The sequence below is a fragment of the Microdochium trichocladiopsis genome, assembly GCF_020744255.1.
Source record: "Microdochium trichocladiopsis strain MPI-CAGE-CH-0230 chromosome Unknown B0I36scaffold_3, whole genome shotgun sequence".
In the NCBI taxonomy this organism is placed as follows: Eukaryota; Fungi; Ascomycota; class Sordariomycetes; order Xylariales; family Microdochiaceae; genus Microdochium; species Microdochium trichocladiopsis.
In genome coordinates, this window is record NW_025763546.1 from 4,498,555 (window position 1) to 4,511,357 (window position 12,803).

Consider the following 12,803-nt stretch of genomic DNA (forward strand, 5'->3'; position numbering starts at 1 on the left):
GGGTGTCGGGCGTCATTGTTTCGTAGGGACATTTGCGCTAGATAGGTTCGCAGAAGGCCTATTGGTCGGACCTGATCCAGTAGCGCTAGGAGCTGAGACCAGGGGGAGGGATGAGACAGGGGTAGTCGACTTTTTTAGGGTCCAGCCGAAACTATGCATATCTAGCTTGGGCTCTCCTACACAATTCCAAGAGCATGAGAAGCGTTCGCCTTTGCCGATATTGGGGTGGCAGGCATGATTTCCCTCCTTCCCTTGTTGAAGGCGCCGCAGACTTCGCAATGAACATGGCATTGGCATAAAGCAGGTGCTACCAGGCTATGCGGGTCAGAGGCCAGTTATGTCTAGCCATTCACTCAGTGGTATTGAGAAGCATAATCAGGATCAAACCCCAAGAACCGATGGGTCCACTCACGGCCTGATATCGTTATTTGATCTAGGTCGAATGACCAAGACTCTAGTAATTTCATGTCTGTAAATCTGGTACCAAACACGGACGCCGCCAGATTGGCGCCCAAGAAAGATGGCACCAAGTCTTTGGTCACATTTCCTGAACATTTGTAACGAATTCTTGTGGTGACTGGGGCATTGGAGAGTACGTATTCCCGAGCTATGACTCTCTGCAGGCTAACCACTACAATGCAGAAATCTCGTCTCGGATTGCAGCAGAACTAAATTGCTCAGCTCAGCTTCGGCTAGGCCAGGACCTCGTGCCTGGACTCTGCTCGGCCTTTGACCACCTTTCCCAACCTAATTTTTCCGCAGAGATGTATCCCAGTGCATTATGTACTCTATCTCGTGTCGATTTCTCTGTAGCCGTGACGCCCTGGTGTTGCTCCGTCAACCCTGCCTAGTAGGACCGGAGGGCCACCTTGTCGGGATATTCCTTCGAGGCATAGCCATCGCGTCGCGGCCGACACACTCAACTCGCTCTTGTTGCGGGCTTCCATGACTTGGGAGTCGCTAATGCCGCCTTCATTAGCTAGAACTACCTCATGGCACCAGTTGTGAATGGGCAATCAGATGTGCAAAGATGGCCGGATTATAAGGGTGTGTATGATGTATGCTCAAGGCCCTATGCAAACGCCACAAGGGCAAATTTCTGCCTGTCTCTCTCTATTATAATGAAGGCTGTCATATTCATAAGCTCACATAATTCGAACGGACCCGATTGGTTAACCGTGCCGTTGTCTCTTTGCACAACATTGTCCACCACTGACGAGTTTTCAAGCGCCGAGATCCCCGCTGCGGGCCTGCATGTTGACAGTGGAAGGCTCGCACGTGCTTTTAAGTGGGCTTAATGTCTGGCGTAACACAGCCTCGTCGCGGATGCCATAGTCGATCAGCTGGCCTGGGCCTGGTCTCAGGGCAGCGTCAAAATCCAAGCCCGCCGGGGCGCCGGCGAAACCGCCGTACTGGGCCCTAACGTCCTTGACGTTGCGGATGCCTTGTGTGCTGACGCCAAAACTCCCGTCGGGGGACACCTCGCCCGTCAGCGAGTTGATGGCGTCGGTGTAGGCGGACTGGGCAATGGCCGAGGTGATGTTGAGCTGGGCGGCGATGGCGGAGACGGCGCACTCTTTGTTGCGGGGCTCGAGCAGGTACTCATTGGCGGCGTACATGGACTGAGTGAAACGGACGAGGCGATCGTGCGTCACGGGATCCGCGAGGGACTGTTGGCGGATGGTGAAGGCGCTGGAGGTAATGGGCGCGACAACGTCGGCGACAGCGCCCAGGATCGACGGCGCCTTGCCTGTGTTCAGAGCGGCGGCCTGCTCGGTGAAGGGGTAGTTGAGGATTGTGGCGTAGACGGCAGTGCCGTTCGGCAGCTGGCCGGTTAATAGAGCTGAGTAGCGCGCCGCGGTGCCACCCACGGTCATGAAGTAGTAGTCGGCGCCCAGCTCTAGCCCGTGGGATGAGAGGATCTTACGTAGCAGGTAGGCGTAGCCGCTGACCGGCGAGTCGACAATGATAGGCTTGCCTTTGAGCTGCTTCGCACTGGTAATTGACTGCACGGCAGCGAGGACAAGACCCGGGCCCTGGTCCAGCTGGCCAAGTACAGTGATGGGCTGGGCCTGGTTGAAGCGGTAGTTGAGCGCATTGTCGACGGTTGCTGTCAGGATGTCGTATTGCCCATCAAGTATCGAGTCAAAGGCTGCGGTGCTATTAGGCACCTGGTTGTATACGACTTCCAGGTTGTTCTTGGTGAAGAAGCCGAGCGCGTTGGCCACCGAGTACGTCGCGGTCTTGAGGCTTGAAGCACGACATTTTCGGTCAGCTGCTCCGGGAACTGGAAGGTTGCGGATGCTCCGACGCGTGGGACAGTATTGACTTACAACGCACCGTACTGGACAGTATCGGCCGCTTGGGCACCCGCCAGCAAGGCGAGCACCAGGACGGAGCCAGGATGCATAACAACAAGAGAGGGGAAGGAGCGTATGTCCAGTTGGAGGCAAAGAATGTGGAGATGCGGTATCGTCTGCGCGGTGAAGGCAGAAACTCTTTCGCATGTACAATGTAGGATGAAGGTAGCGATCGCAGTAAGATACAGGGCACAGATAGAAAGAATTGAACAGCATAGCAGTAGAAGATGGGTAAGTTGCAAGCTTACCCGCTGGTGAGACCCATGTTAAGCGAGATAGCCGCACTTCTACGGGTTCGTACCCTATAGCTAACCTATATCTAGACTATTGTATTGCGGGGGAAACAGAGAGGCCCCCTCCTACAGTAGAGGGGTTCTCATGAGAAGGACAAAGAGCTTTCTATCTTTTTAGCGACAGGTGTGTAGGAACCTACGTATCAGGGTCGCAGAATAGTCTGACGCTATGTCTGACGGAAGTCTGTGTAAAAAAGCTGTCAAGCCGGCTTCTGTGCGGCTTCAGCGATGGCTTTTCGGGCCTGCTGAGGCTGGGGTTCCAAGTCCCGACCGTTGAAATTGGGCAGCTCCACTGTGACCGACCGAGAGGACAAGGGTAAATAGCCGGGTTCCAGTTCTACCGGGCGCTCATATCAAACCCCCCCTCCCCGCCCCCACCCCCTTTAGAGCCCCCGCGGAAATCCAGACAAGCTTCGGAGAGAAGCTTTTCAGGACCAAGGCGGGCTCTCCTCCAAGACGGGGCTTGCCGTTTACCCATGGCATAGAAGCCTGTCTTCCAAGTATCATGAAATGCCTGGGAACGTTACACGCACGTACTCATGCAAATATATAAAGATATATCTCCCCGTATGCAGCCTACCCAGAGATTCATCTCTCTTCATAATTAGCGGGATGGGAGGATGCTTTACGAGGATGCGTGTACTCTCGCTGCACCGAAGAGACGCAGTCGATAACCACGTCTCGGAATTCGTAAGGCGAAAGCCTGACGCGCCTGTCCATTACCTTCGTCTGCCTGGTTGCATTCGGTCGAGGTTAGCTGGGACTATGGCAAAGAGAACTGAGGAATCACTAGAAGGCAAGCCGTTTACGCCCGAGACCCTGAGCATAGCAATAAGGAGGAATAGACGTTGCATTATGAGTCTATGGATACTTTGTCGACTACTCAAAGATTTGAGGACTTAGCTCGTGTGCTATGAATTTCATTCTTCTAGAATTAGTCTATCTCCTTCGCGGAAAATATTGAAGACGCAATAAGTCTGAACCTGATGATGTAACCGCTAAGACCTTCCAGCTACTAGAGCAGCTACTTTTAATGGTTCCTAGACGAAGCTTCGTCATTCTTTGCGTAGTCTCCTGTAGAGTTCAGAAACCGGTGTCATTCTTAGAATACTAATGGTTCTAGCAAACTATTTGGGTTTTGAAGTGCCAAACATCGACTTATTACTGTTTGCATATCTACGTTTCTCTTATATCAAAATAGGCATAGTTATAGCCATAGTTGGTAGTGATGCTACCTTCGTAGCCGTTGTAGATGTAACAATTACCCGTTAAAATATTCCAATTCACCGCGGTGCATGCGTCATTGATACAGGCATTTACGCAGGCGCTCCAGCTGGATGCGAATTCCGATTTTATGTACGAGACTGGATAGCCACCATACGAATTACACTCGGTAACGACGGAGGCAGTAACTCCAGGAATACCCAAGTCTACTGGTGAGACTTGGCCTGGTTTGCAGTCGTTCGTATATGGCGTGACACCGTTAACGTAGTAGCTGCCTGTGCTTACTGTCGTCGATGTTGAGGCTGTGACTGTTGTAACGGGGATAGGCGCGGGAACCGTGGTGAATGTAATACTAGTTTGCTGTGAAAATGTGGTAATAGTGGAGCTAAGAGGTAGCTGACTAGTTACCGTAAACGTGCTAACCGGTATGAATGTTGCAGTAAATGTAGTAGTTGAGATGCTGGTTACAGTTACTAGAATGAGAAAGTAGTAAATCAGCTACTGTTCTAGCTCGCTCCGGTCGCCCATCTCTTGTATGACTGAAAGCAAACTCACTTAATATAGTTGGTGGTATCGAAGTAGTCTGCTGTACCACTAGGGAAGCTGGTGGGGTGACCACGGTGCAGCTAGTAGGCGCGGTGATCGTGAATCTGCGCATCGAGCCCGGAAGAACGGTTGAAGTGGTCATGATCTTTGGTTTGATCCACTTTGAGCAAGCCTCCTTGATAACGTCGTAGGCGAATGTATGGCCGAGCTGAGAGAGCTCGAGCTGCAAGCTACTCGAAGCCCTCTGGGAGTGGCTGCCGCGGCGCCCACGGAGCTTTGGAGTGTTCCCACCTACTTCTGAGTATGTCGTTATAGCCCTGAACATGGTTTAGTGTAGGAACTTCGCGGGAGAAGGACTGGAAGACCGACGCTGATGTCAGGACTGTCGAGGTCACTGTAACCGTCGTTGTACTGGTCGTGCTTGGAGGTTGAGTGATTGTGCTCGTCACAATCGAAGCCGGGATGCTGACAGTGCTAGTCGACGTTGACGCCGACAAAACCAAGGTCGTCGTGATCACGGACGTAGATACCGTAGCTGTAGAAGTTGCGGAAGCAGACAGGACGACAGTCGAGGTACTGTGCGGCGCAGGTGCTAGGAGGATGCTTGTGCTAGTGGTTACGGCTGCAATACGAGTAGTGGTACAAGCGGCTGCCAGAACTGTGATTGTCGTAGCGTATGTTGTATCAATCCTTGTGATGGTTGAGGTGATATCTTTCAAGCTGATGAAGGCGGAGCAGAAAGCAGAAGCCTTGAGGGAGACGAGAGTCTCCAGGCATTGCGCAACATCTCCACGCTTCTCTATGGCTTCAATGCCTCTTTGTGGCAAAGAATAGGCGACCTGAGCCAAAAGATAGATGGTGGCGAGCAGAAAATAGGGGAAGAACGAGCATCCCATCGTGAATAATGGCTGTAGAATGCTAGGTTGGAAACGCGTAGAATTTTATCGGGTCCCATCAGGGTTGTAGCGGACGGCGACCATGATAAATGCGAGCCCTGACTGGGCGCGCGCGTTTTTGCTGGAAAGCTTAATAGGTACGAAAACAAAGCCTAATTATGGTGCAGAAGGCGGAGGCTGGTAGTATTCCGTAGTCTGTGTTCAGGTAGATTAAACGTACACGAGAGCGAGGATATAATTCTCTAGTTCTTAGCTGTGGCTGGACATCGCTTGTGGATAAGTAGCTGTACGAGAGCTGATTATGGGTCCACGCCTGCGAGTGGGTGGTTTACCCATGGCTGTGCTACGCCAATGCAAGCATTGAACTTCATTTCGGCTCTAACGATCACACGGAAGGGTTGCAGGATAAATCTCGCTATGTTGGGCACGCAAAAACACGCAAATAGTCCCGCTGCATGCCGCCACGCGTTCGTCCTCCTATAATAGTACCAACTTTGATCGACGTCTGGGACGCTGCAACGACCTTCGAAGCCAGAAGGGAAGCATTCTACGCCTGACTAGCATAGTGCCGGAAACGCGCCGCACTTTCCTCGCGTTATGGAGTATCAATCGGATTCCTGTTCCTGACGGCCAACTGCGTACGAAACATTGACTTCGCCTTTGAAAGTCGCATTACCCTTGCTATCCGGTTCGAGGCTCTCGTTTATTGCGCTTATGTTCTGGTGTGGACTAGTTGGCTGGAAAGTTCTCGCAATAGTGATGCCAGAATCGAGCCGGTGACCGAATGTGCAGAGCTCGCGATCATGGTTATGAACGGTTGGGAGATCAAGAACACAATACGGCTAGCTACAAGTCTAGCATGAGACTAAGGCGTAGCCCCGAGCTCTTTTATTCTTTCGAGAACGATCGATGTTACATTGCTTGGTCGTCAAAACACGTCCCTCGATACCTAGCTGCGAAGATGCTGGTGGGAAATAAGGGTGGGTTGGAATCTGTCTACTAGGGATTTTGAAGTGGCGATTACTTCTCTCTATTCAGTAGTAGTGGGCAATTGGGAGAAACCGACAGGACGGTTCAAGACAGTTCATTGTTTGCAAGAAATAGTGTTCATATGTGTCACTTAACCCTTTCACTCCTTCGCGTCCCCTGACCTAACCCCTACGTTTCGGTGCTGCTGCTCCCATTCTAGGTGCCTCTTTTCCCACTCGGGCCCAAACTTGAGGGGCTGACGCGTTACATTCATGGGCATCTCATGCATCCCCAGTCCAACCGTACCGCCTGCCATCATCGAGCTGGCCGGCTGCCAACGGCCCACCCCCTCGGTGGTAACTGCCCACTTGTCCAGATCGACGCGTGACTTGCCCGTGTACTTTTCAATGTCGTCGTCCGAGAACTTGGCGCTTCGACCACTCCGGGCGTCCTTGTAGGCGCGGTACTTGGCGCCTAGGAAACCCATGTCTGATATTATAGAAATTTTCCTAGATGAGGGCTTGCATTAATAGCCCGAGGAGAGATGTGGGCTGCTTGGGCGCATACTGTCAATAGTAAGACTGGCAATCTTCTCTTTGAATGCCGCGGACGTTTCTTGGACGGTGAGACTCGTGATTCAAAGACTCTGAGCAAGGGACACGACTGTATTCGGTGCTGGCGAGATGAGAGTGTCTCTGTATCCTGTGTATTGAATAAATGATGGATGTAGGGCTCATGCAAATCGATAAATTCAAAGGGTAGTAGACTTTATATAAATGTGAGATCGAAATGCCGGCTGGGCCTCTAGAGTCCTGGTTGATAGGCCGTGTTGGCTGTGCACTGTGTTAAGCAGCCCAAAGCATGGGTGAGATGACATGATAGAGCCAGCTCTGTCCAATCACGGGGTGATAGCCTTATGTAAGCGGGCATGGCCTGAATCGCATCTGGGGGCGCAGCTGTACTGCGGCCTGCTCCCCAGCAGGTGTCAGGCTTGGCGCAGTAGGCAGCAGAATTCTGGAGCGCTGGCTTGCTTGGCTTCCACGAAAAGAGACCAGTTGGACAGTGCCATTTTCTAGACGCACTAACTCTAACTGCCGGCAGCCATGCCAGCGTCAGGGCTTGCAATGGAGCCGACCATGTCACGAGATTCTTGTAACCGGGGAACCACAAGGCGCAGCCACTTCAATGCAGCACGTGTTCTGGGGGGACAGGAGCGGGCTGACATGCACGACGGCATGACAATCGCAGGTCCAAAGCAAAATGTCAGGCAACAGGATACCGGTCACGTCTGTCAGCCTCACCCTTTGACAATCGCTTTCACCGGCTGACAACATCGCAATGTTGCAGGACGCCTATGAACAGTCGTCTTTACCTGTCCTGGTCCTTTGCCCCGGACACCACCCACGAATGACCCGCTCGTCATGCAGTTCAACTTCATGTACTGTGTATCATTTTCCAATGCGCACCCGCTATTACTATAGACATGTATTTACAGTGACGTAATTTTCAACAATAGCGCAGATTTCATTACAACAGTTATCATAGCGCGTACATGGCCCGCCTGGCGCGTTGCACGTTGTGGTCGTGTCAGTCACCGTTACAAGCGCACCAGGAACCGTAACAGTAATCGTCTAGATACATGAAGTACAGTTAGCGAGGTGTAGTCTTAACGAGTTTTCTACCTAGAAGTTGTCAAAGTCCTGCGAAGTAGAGAAGGCGTTTTGATATTACACGACGTGCCAGATGATATAACACAGGCGAACGAAACAAGCCTGGAAGAGGCCGCACGGATCAAAACAGTATCATAGAGAATAGAACAAGATAACAAGCATGAAGAAAGCCTTACCGCATGTGCTATCGATGGAGCCGGCGTCACTGTTGCCGTAGGAGCCAAGTTTAAGCACCGACAGGCTGAGGAAATCTCACTAGCGGCGTAGGAAAGCAGTTGCGGGGGCGGGCCGTAGGCTCTGGGGTCGTGCACATTATATACTGGGGCGGCAGTTCGACGAGCCTTGTTGTCGGCAATAATAACGGGAGAACCTGTAGTGACCGTGATATATGTAGTCTGGCCAACCCCCGTCATAGTAGCAGTTTGACTGTTGGAAGAGGTGTTAGCAAGGCCTAGTCATGCAGTTAATTGTGCCGTTTCTTAGCCGCTGTGTGTTTTGACTTACTCCGTGACTGTAACAGTAGCTGGTAGCAAAGTGACAACGCCTGGAGAGTGGACATAGGAACGGCAAAAGGTGGTCGCGGGAGGCCCTAGAAATTTGATGGCACGTAGGACGCCGTCGATCTTGGCACAATTGACGGTCCGTTTCTGGAAAGGGGATTCGATAGAGGCGTGGTTTGGGGAGACGTCGGCAACAACATGGCCGTCATCAATGATAGTTGCGCTCACCCATACTAGGAGAGCTGAAGAAGGCACTAGAAAGGACCTTGGATTAAACAACCTCATTTTTCATGGTAGACAAGCAGGGGACCTTGTTCTTCTTGATGACACCGGGAGGATGATTTTGGTAAACTTGAAGATCAGCTCATATAGTCAAAGGATGAGAGAGACATGCGGGTGAGATCGTCGCGGGGGGTAATGATAAGGGATGGCCGCAGGGGAATCGCCCAGGTATCCGTAATATGTATACCTGTATTATCGTCAAACGCGCACCTCTTCGGGGTCTAGGTCCAGGCCCAAATAGACTGGTTCACTCATCGGGACTTTGCTGCCGATAAGCTGTCTTTTACAAAGGTAGAATACTATCGATACCTAGTCCTGTCCTCTTAGCCTTAAGAGGTCAAAGTGCTTTCCTCGGCTAGCCTTAGCTGCTCGTTGGACCCGTCCGAGGCGCCCGGTGGACTTATGGCTTGGTCTAGATCCATGGTGCTGGCACCCACCCTTGCGCAAGATCCCCGCACTTGCAGAACCACAGTGCTAATCAAATTTTATTCTACTTCGCATGTAGAGTCTTTGCTCTTTGATAACTGAAGTATGACTACCAATTTCGATACTACGAATACTTCGATTCTGCGGGGTCTGAAGGCTGCCTCCATTAATCCGCAAAATCACGGGATCTCTGTACAGTGGGAGGATACTAAGTTTCTCAGGTATATATCTAAGTATAACCTGGGATGCGCTGCTCCGCGTATATGACCTGCCCTTGTCCTTGACCCGATGTTGCCACCTGATGGTCAGGTTACTACAATCAGTCTAGTGGGCGATAATAGTGTTTTTGCCTATGATGTGAAAACGGCACCGATGCAGAGAGCTGGAGGAAGCATCTTTACGATACTAATGCGGTCAGAATGTACACCGCCCGTAGCGCCGCCTTGCACGCTGCCGGAAACCCTACTCGAGCCGCCTTAAGCCGTGGTCGGCACTGGCGTAGACGAGGCTTTCGTCGCACTATCCGCGTCATCACAGGTAGTTTCTCCCCAATCACGGTAGTGTCGGCCACGTAGCTTATCAGCCCCGCGACCCTAGTACGCCGGGGACCAAATTGGCTCTATGACCGCGCCGCTTCCCAGACAGCTTAGAAGAAGTGCCTTGGGCTTGCCGCAGGAGCGGCCCACCAACCGGCGCTTCGTGAGACGAGGCGACAAGATACCCCAGTCACCAGACGTCACGCTTTGAGTTCCGGCTCATGGGTAACCACGTGTGAGCCCAGTTTCTGCATGCTCTATTGGGTCAAAAGCTGGCGCGGCAAGGAGCAACCATAGGTTGGACACGCCTGGTCACGATATGATAATGTGAAGGGGCCTGACAGAAAAGGAACCAGGGATGGTGGACGGTATTGTCAAGGCTTCACGGGGTGCGTCGCACACGATAATAGGCATGTTGCAAGTCTGCATTTCCTGTGTCAAAGCCGCCTAGTATATGCCGGACTCAGGTGCTGCCACCCCATCACACTTATGCTTTGAGCTAGTGCGGGTGTCCCCAGAGTATCTAGTTTAGTTCTCGCTCTTTGCATGGCAGCAACCCTCCATACTCCAGTCGACCGTGTAAAAGCACAACTATGCTATCAGCCAGCCACATCTGCCCCGGACAAATAGTATCTAAGCCGCACTGGGAAAGATGACCAGAAGGTTCAGAAAGCCGCTCCCCATTTACCCTAGTCAAGCTTTGCCCAAGCCTCCAAGCTTGATTGGCTTGTTTGAACCAAGCTAATGGCCCATAATCATTTGCCACTCATTCAGGGAAGCGGAAACAAGGCAGTCCACGTGCCGACGCAACCCAATCTTTGGCTGGCGAAACCCAATCTGTGGCCACGGATCTGCTGCCACTAGCCAGCTCGGGATTCGAGTGAAAAGATCGACACCACTAGCTTATAAGGGCTGATCAGCTGCTGTGGCGTGGCGCCAAGCTTTGCATGACCAGCCTCATGAAGTATTCAGCTGCTCTAACAGTACTCACGGGTTGTCGGAGCCGAGGTGAGAGGAGCTCATCGCAGCCGTTGCATTCGCCCCTAAATGCTTCGTACGAGGCAGATCTGTCGTTGTCCTGAGGCTGAAGAGCAGCGGGCCTGTCTCTCTGTCTGGGTCGTGCGAGATTCTGGCTATGTCTTCGCCATCGAAGATAGATAGGGTGAATATATGTGCCATCGCGGCTTTGTCGTGATCGAGCACAGGAAGACTGCTGAAGGGTCGATATCGTTCCGCGTGGCCGGCACCGTGCGCGAGAGAGCTCTTACGGTTGCATGTTGTGCAGAAGAAGCTGAGAAGACAGCGATACCTGCAGTCCGGGTGAAAGTGGCGGTTTCGTGAAAGATAGACTTGGTTCCCAGGTTTCACACGGACCCAGTGGCAGGGAAGTCGGATGTGAAATTGCCCGTCAGCCTCGGCGGCTCAGATTAGCTGAAGGCAAGGTGGATGAGATGGTGGAAAAGGTCGAACATGAGAACGTATGTAGGGAAGGGGATGATGTGTTTCAATGCTACCTTGCCTAGAGGTACGTTATTCATGGAGGTTGTGTAAGAGCTTATTGTGGTTCCCACAGGCTGTTTGCATCATCCTGCCACCTTCAGAATTGACGGCCAACAAAATTCATCAGCTTAAAACGGATAGATTCTCCAATTTGTCCAGGATACTGCTTGTTCTATAAGCCCTTAGATGGAACCAGCAAGACCCAGGATTGCACTTGTAATACCAATCGACCAGGCAAGACCGAGATTCAGCTTCATACCAGCACTGGTAGGCGTTGGCGTCGCAGCCGTAGGGGTTGCCGGCCCAGGCGCCCATGTGGACGTGACATAGGGGAGGCCAAGAGTACCGCCTGTAGGTAATGTGCTATTATCCATTGCGACGGCAGCTTTCACACATGAGAATAGGATGTTCTCTGCAGGCACCAGAACTGGGCCATCGTTGTCGGGCTTCCAGTCCTTGCCCCAAACAGAGATGAGCGGCCACGTGCGAAGACCGAAAGTGTTGTATGAGTTCGGCCCACCCAGGCTGAACCTGAGCTTAGGCGTGGATGTGTCTGTCGTTGATGAGTCACCTTGTCAGTTCAACATCCCGTACGCCAGGAAACGTGCCATAGAAGCAAACACGGACTGGTCGCAGCACCCGCTCCGAGAAGACTTACAATATCTCTCTGGCTTTGTATATCCCCCACAGCTCTCAGGCACCGTGAAGTTCTCCCACGTCCGCTCGAAGTCCTTGGGGTCAATGCTGATCAGCTCGCGCATATCTCGTACGCACTGTTCGCTCAGCACGCTCGTAGGGCATGACCCATCCTCCATATCGTTGTCCCCGGGCACTTGGCGCAGGTCGACGGGCTGCGGAAGGAGGTACATGACCTTCCACGTGCCTGAAACCTCCCGGGGAACGTTGGACTCGCCGTCTTCATCGTAGAGGGCACCTGGTCCGGGCGCCGGTGGTGGACGCACTTCCAAGATTACTTCTGTCTTCCTGTCGGGAGTGCCGTTGTGGGTGACGTTAAGCTCAAGTGTCCAGGGGCGGGATAGCTCCTCTGTGTCCCAGGAACCCGGGTATGGGATGTTGAGGCGTGAAGCGTGGACGGGAACGTTGCCTGTCAGGGCTGCCTCGATCTGCGTGGCGCGTAGAGCATGGGCCTGCTGGGTATGGGTAGGTGTTGTGGCCGTTATAAGACCGGATTGAAATAGCAGCCGGGCTGTGGCCAGTATGGTCCAGTGACTGGTCTGAGCAAAGTGCTTTGCTGTAGTCTGATGTTGGCCTCGCGTGTCTTGTGCAATCACCATGCTCTCGAACTACTTATTCAGGATGAAGGATGTGCTCGGTAAGAATTGCTCGGCTCCTTTGCCGCGAGGAGAACCCTTCAAATACTGTTCAATGTTGGGGCCGTGCTTCTCAAGCAGGATGAGACGAATGCTTAGGGAACGTTGAAGATCTGTTACACAGGCGGTGTGACAGCCACGCCCGAGATGGTTATGACGTACGGCGCTTATGCCAAGCCCATCATGCAGGTCCCATCTGTGGACTATTTGGCAGGCAAGCCCATGTCCCAGGCGGCCTTGCGCAGTGTGGGGAATAACAGCTGAGCCACT

At 52.5% G+C, this 12,803-nt stretch overlaps 3 protein-coding genes across 3 annotated transcripts; all 3 read right to left on the reverse strand.

The window, feature by feature from the left end:
- Positions 1 to 1,101: 1,101 nt before the first annotated feature.
- B0I36DRAFT_286611 (uncharacterized protein) lies at positions 1,102 to 2,410 on the reverse strand (the record flags this gene model as incomplete). Its single annotated transcript, XM_046151606.1, has 2 exons — positions 1,102 to 2,250; positions 2,334 to 2,410. 2 exons carry the CDS (start codon positions 2,408 to 2,410, stop codon positions 1,224 to 1,226), a joined length of 1,104 nt encoding a protein of 367 aa, XP_046016104.1. The 3' UTR covers positions 1,102 to 1,223.
- Positions 2,411 to 6,405: 3,995 nt separating this feature from the next.
- Positions 6,406 to 7,115, reverse strand: B0I36DRAFT_319527 (uncharacterized protein). Its single transcript, XM_046153434.1, has one exon. The coding sequence runs from the start codon at positions 6,773 to 6,775 to the stop codon at positions 6,449 to 6,451; it is 327 nt and encodes a 108-aa protein (XP_046016105.1). The 5' UTR covers positions 6,776 to 7,115; the 3' UTR covers positions 6,406 to 6,448.
- Positions 7,116 to 11,384: 4,269 nt separating this feature from the next.
- B0I36DRAFT_406849 (uncharacterized protein) lies at positions 11,385 to 12,497 on the reverse strand (the record flags this gene model as incomplete). The annotated part of the gene is made up of 2 exons (XM_046161826.1): positions 11,385 to 11,755; positions 11,861 to 12,497. 2 exons carry the CDS (start codon positions 12,495 to 12,497, stop codon positions 11,385 to 11,387), a joined length of 1,008 nt encoding a protein of 335 aa, XP_046016106.1.
- Positions 12,498 to 12,803: the final 306 nt, after the last annotated feature.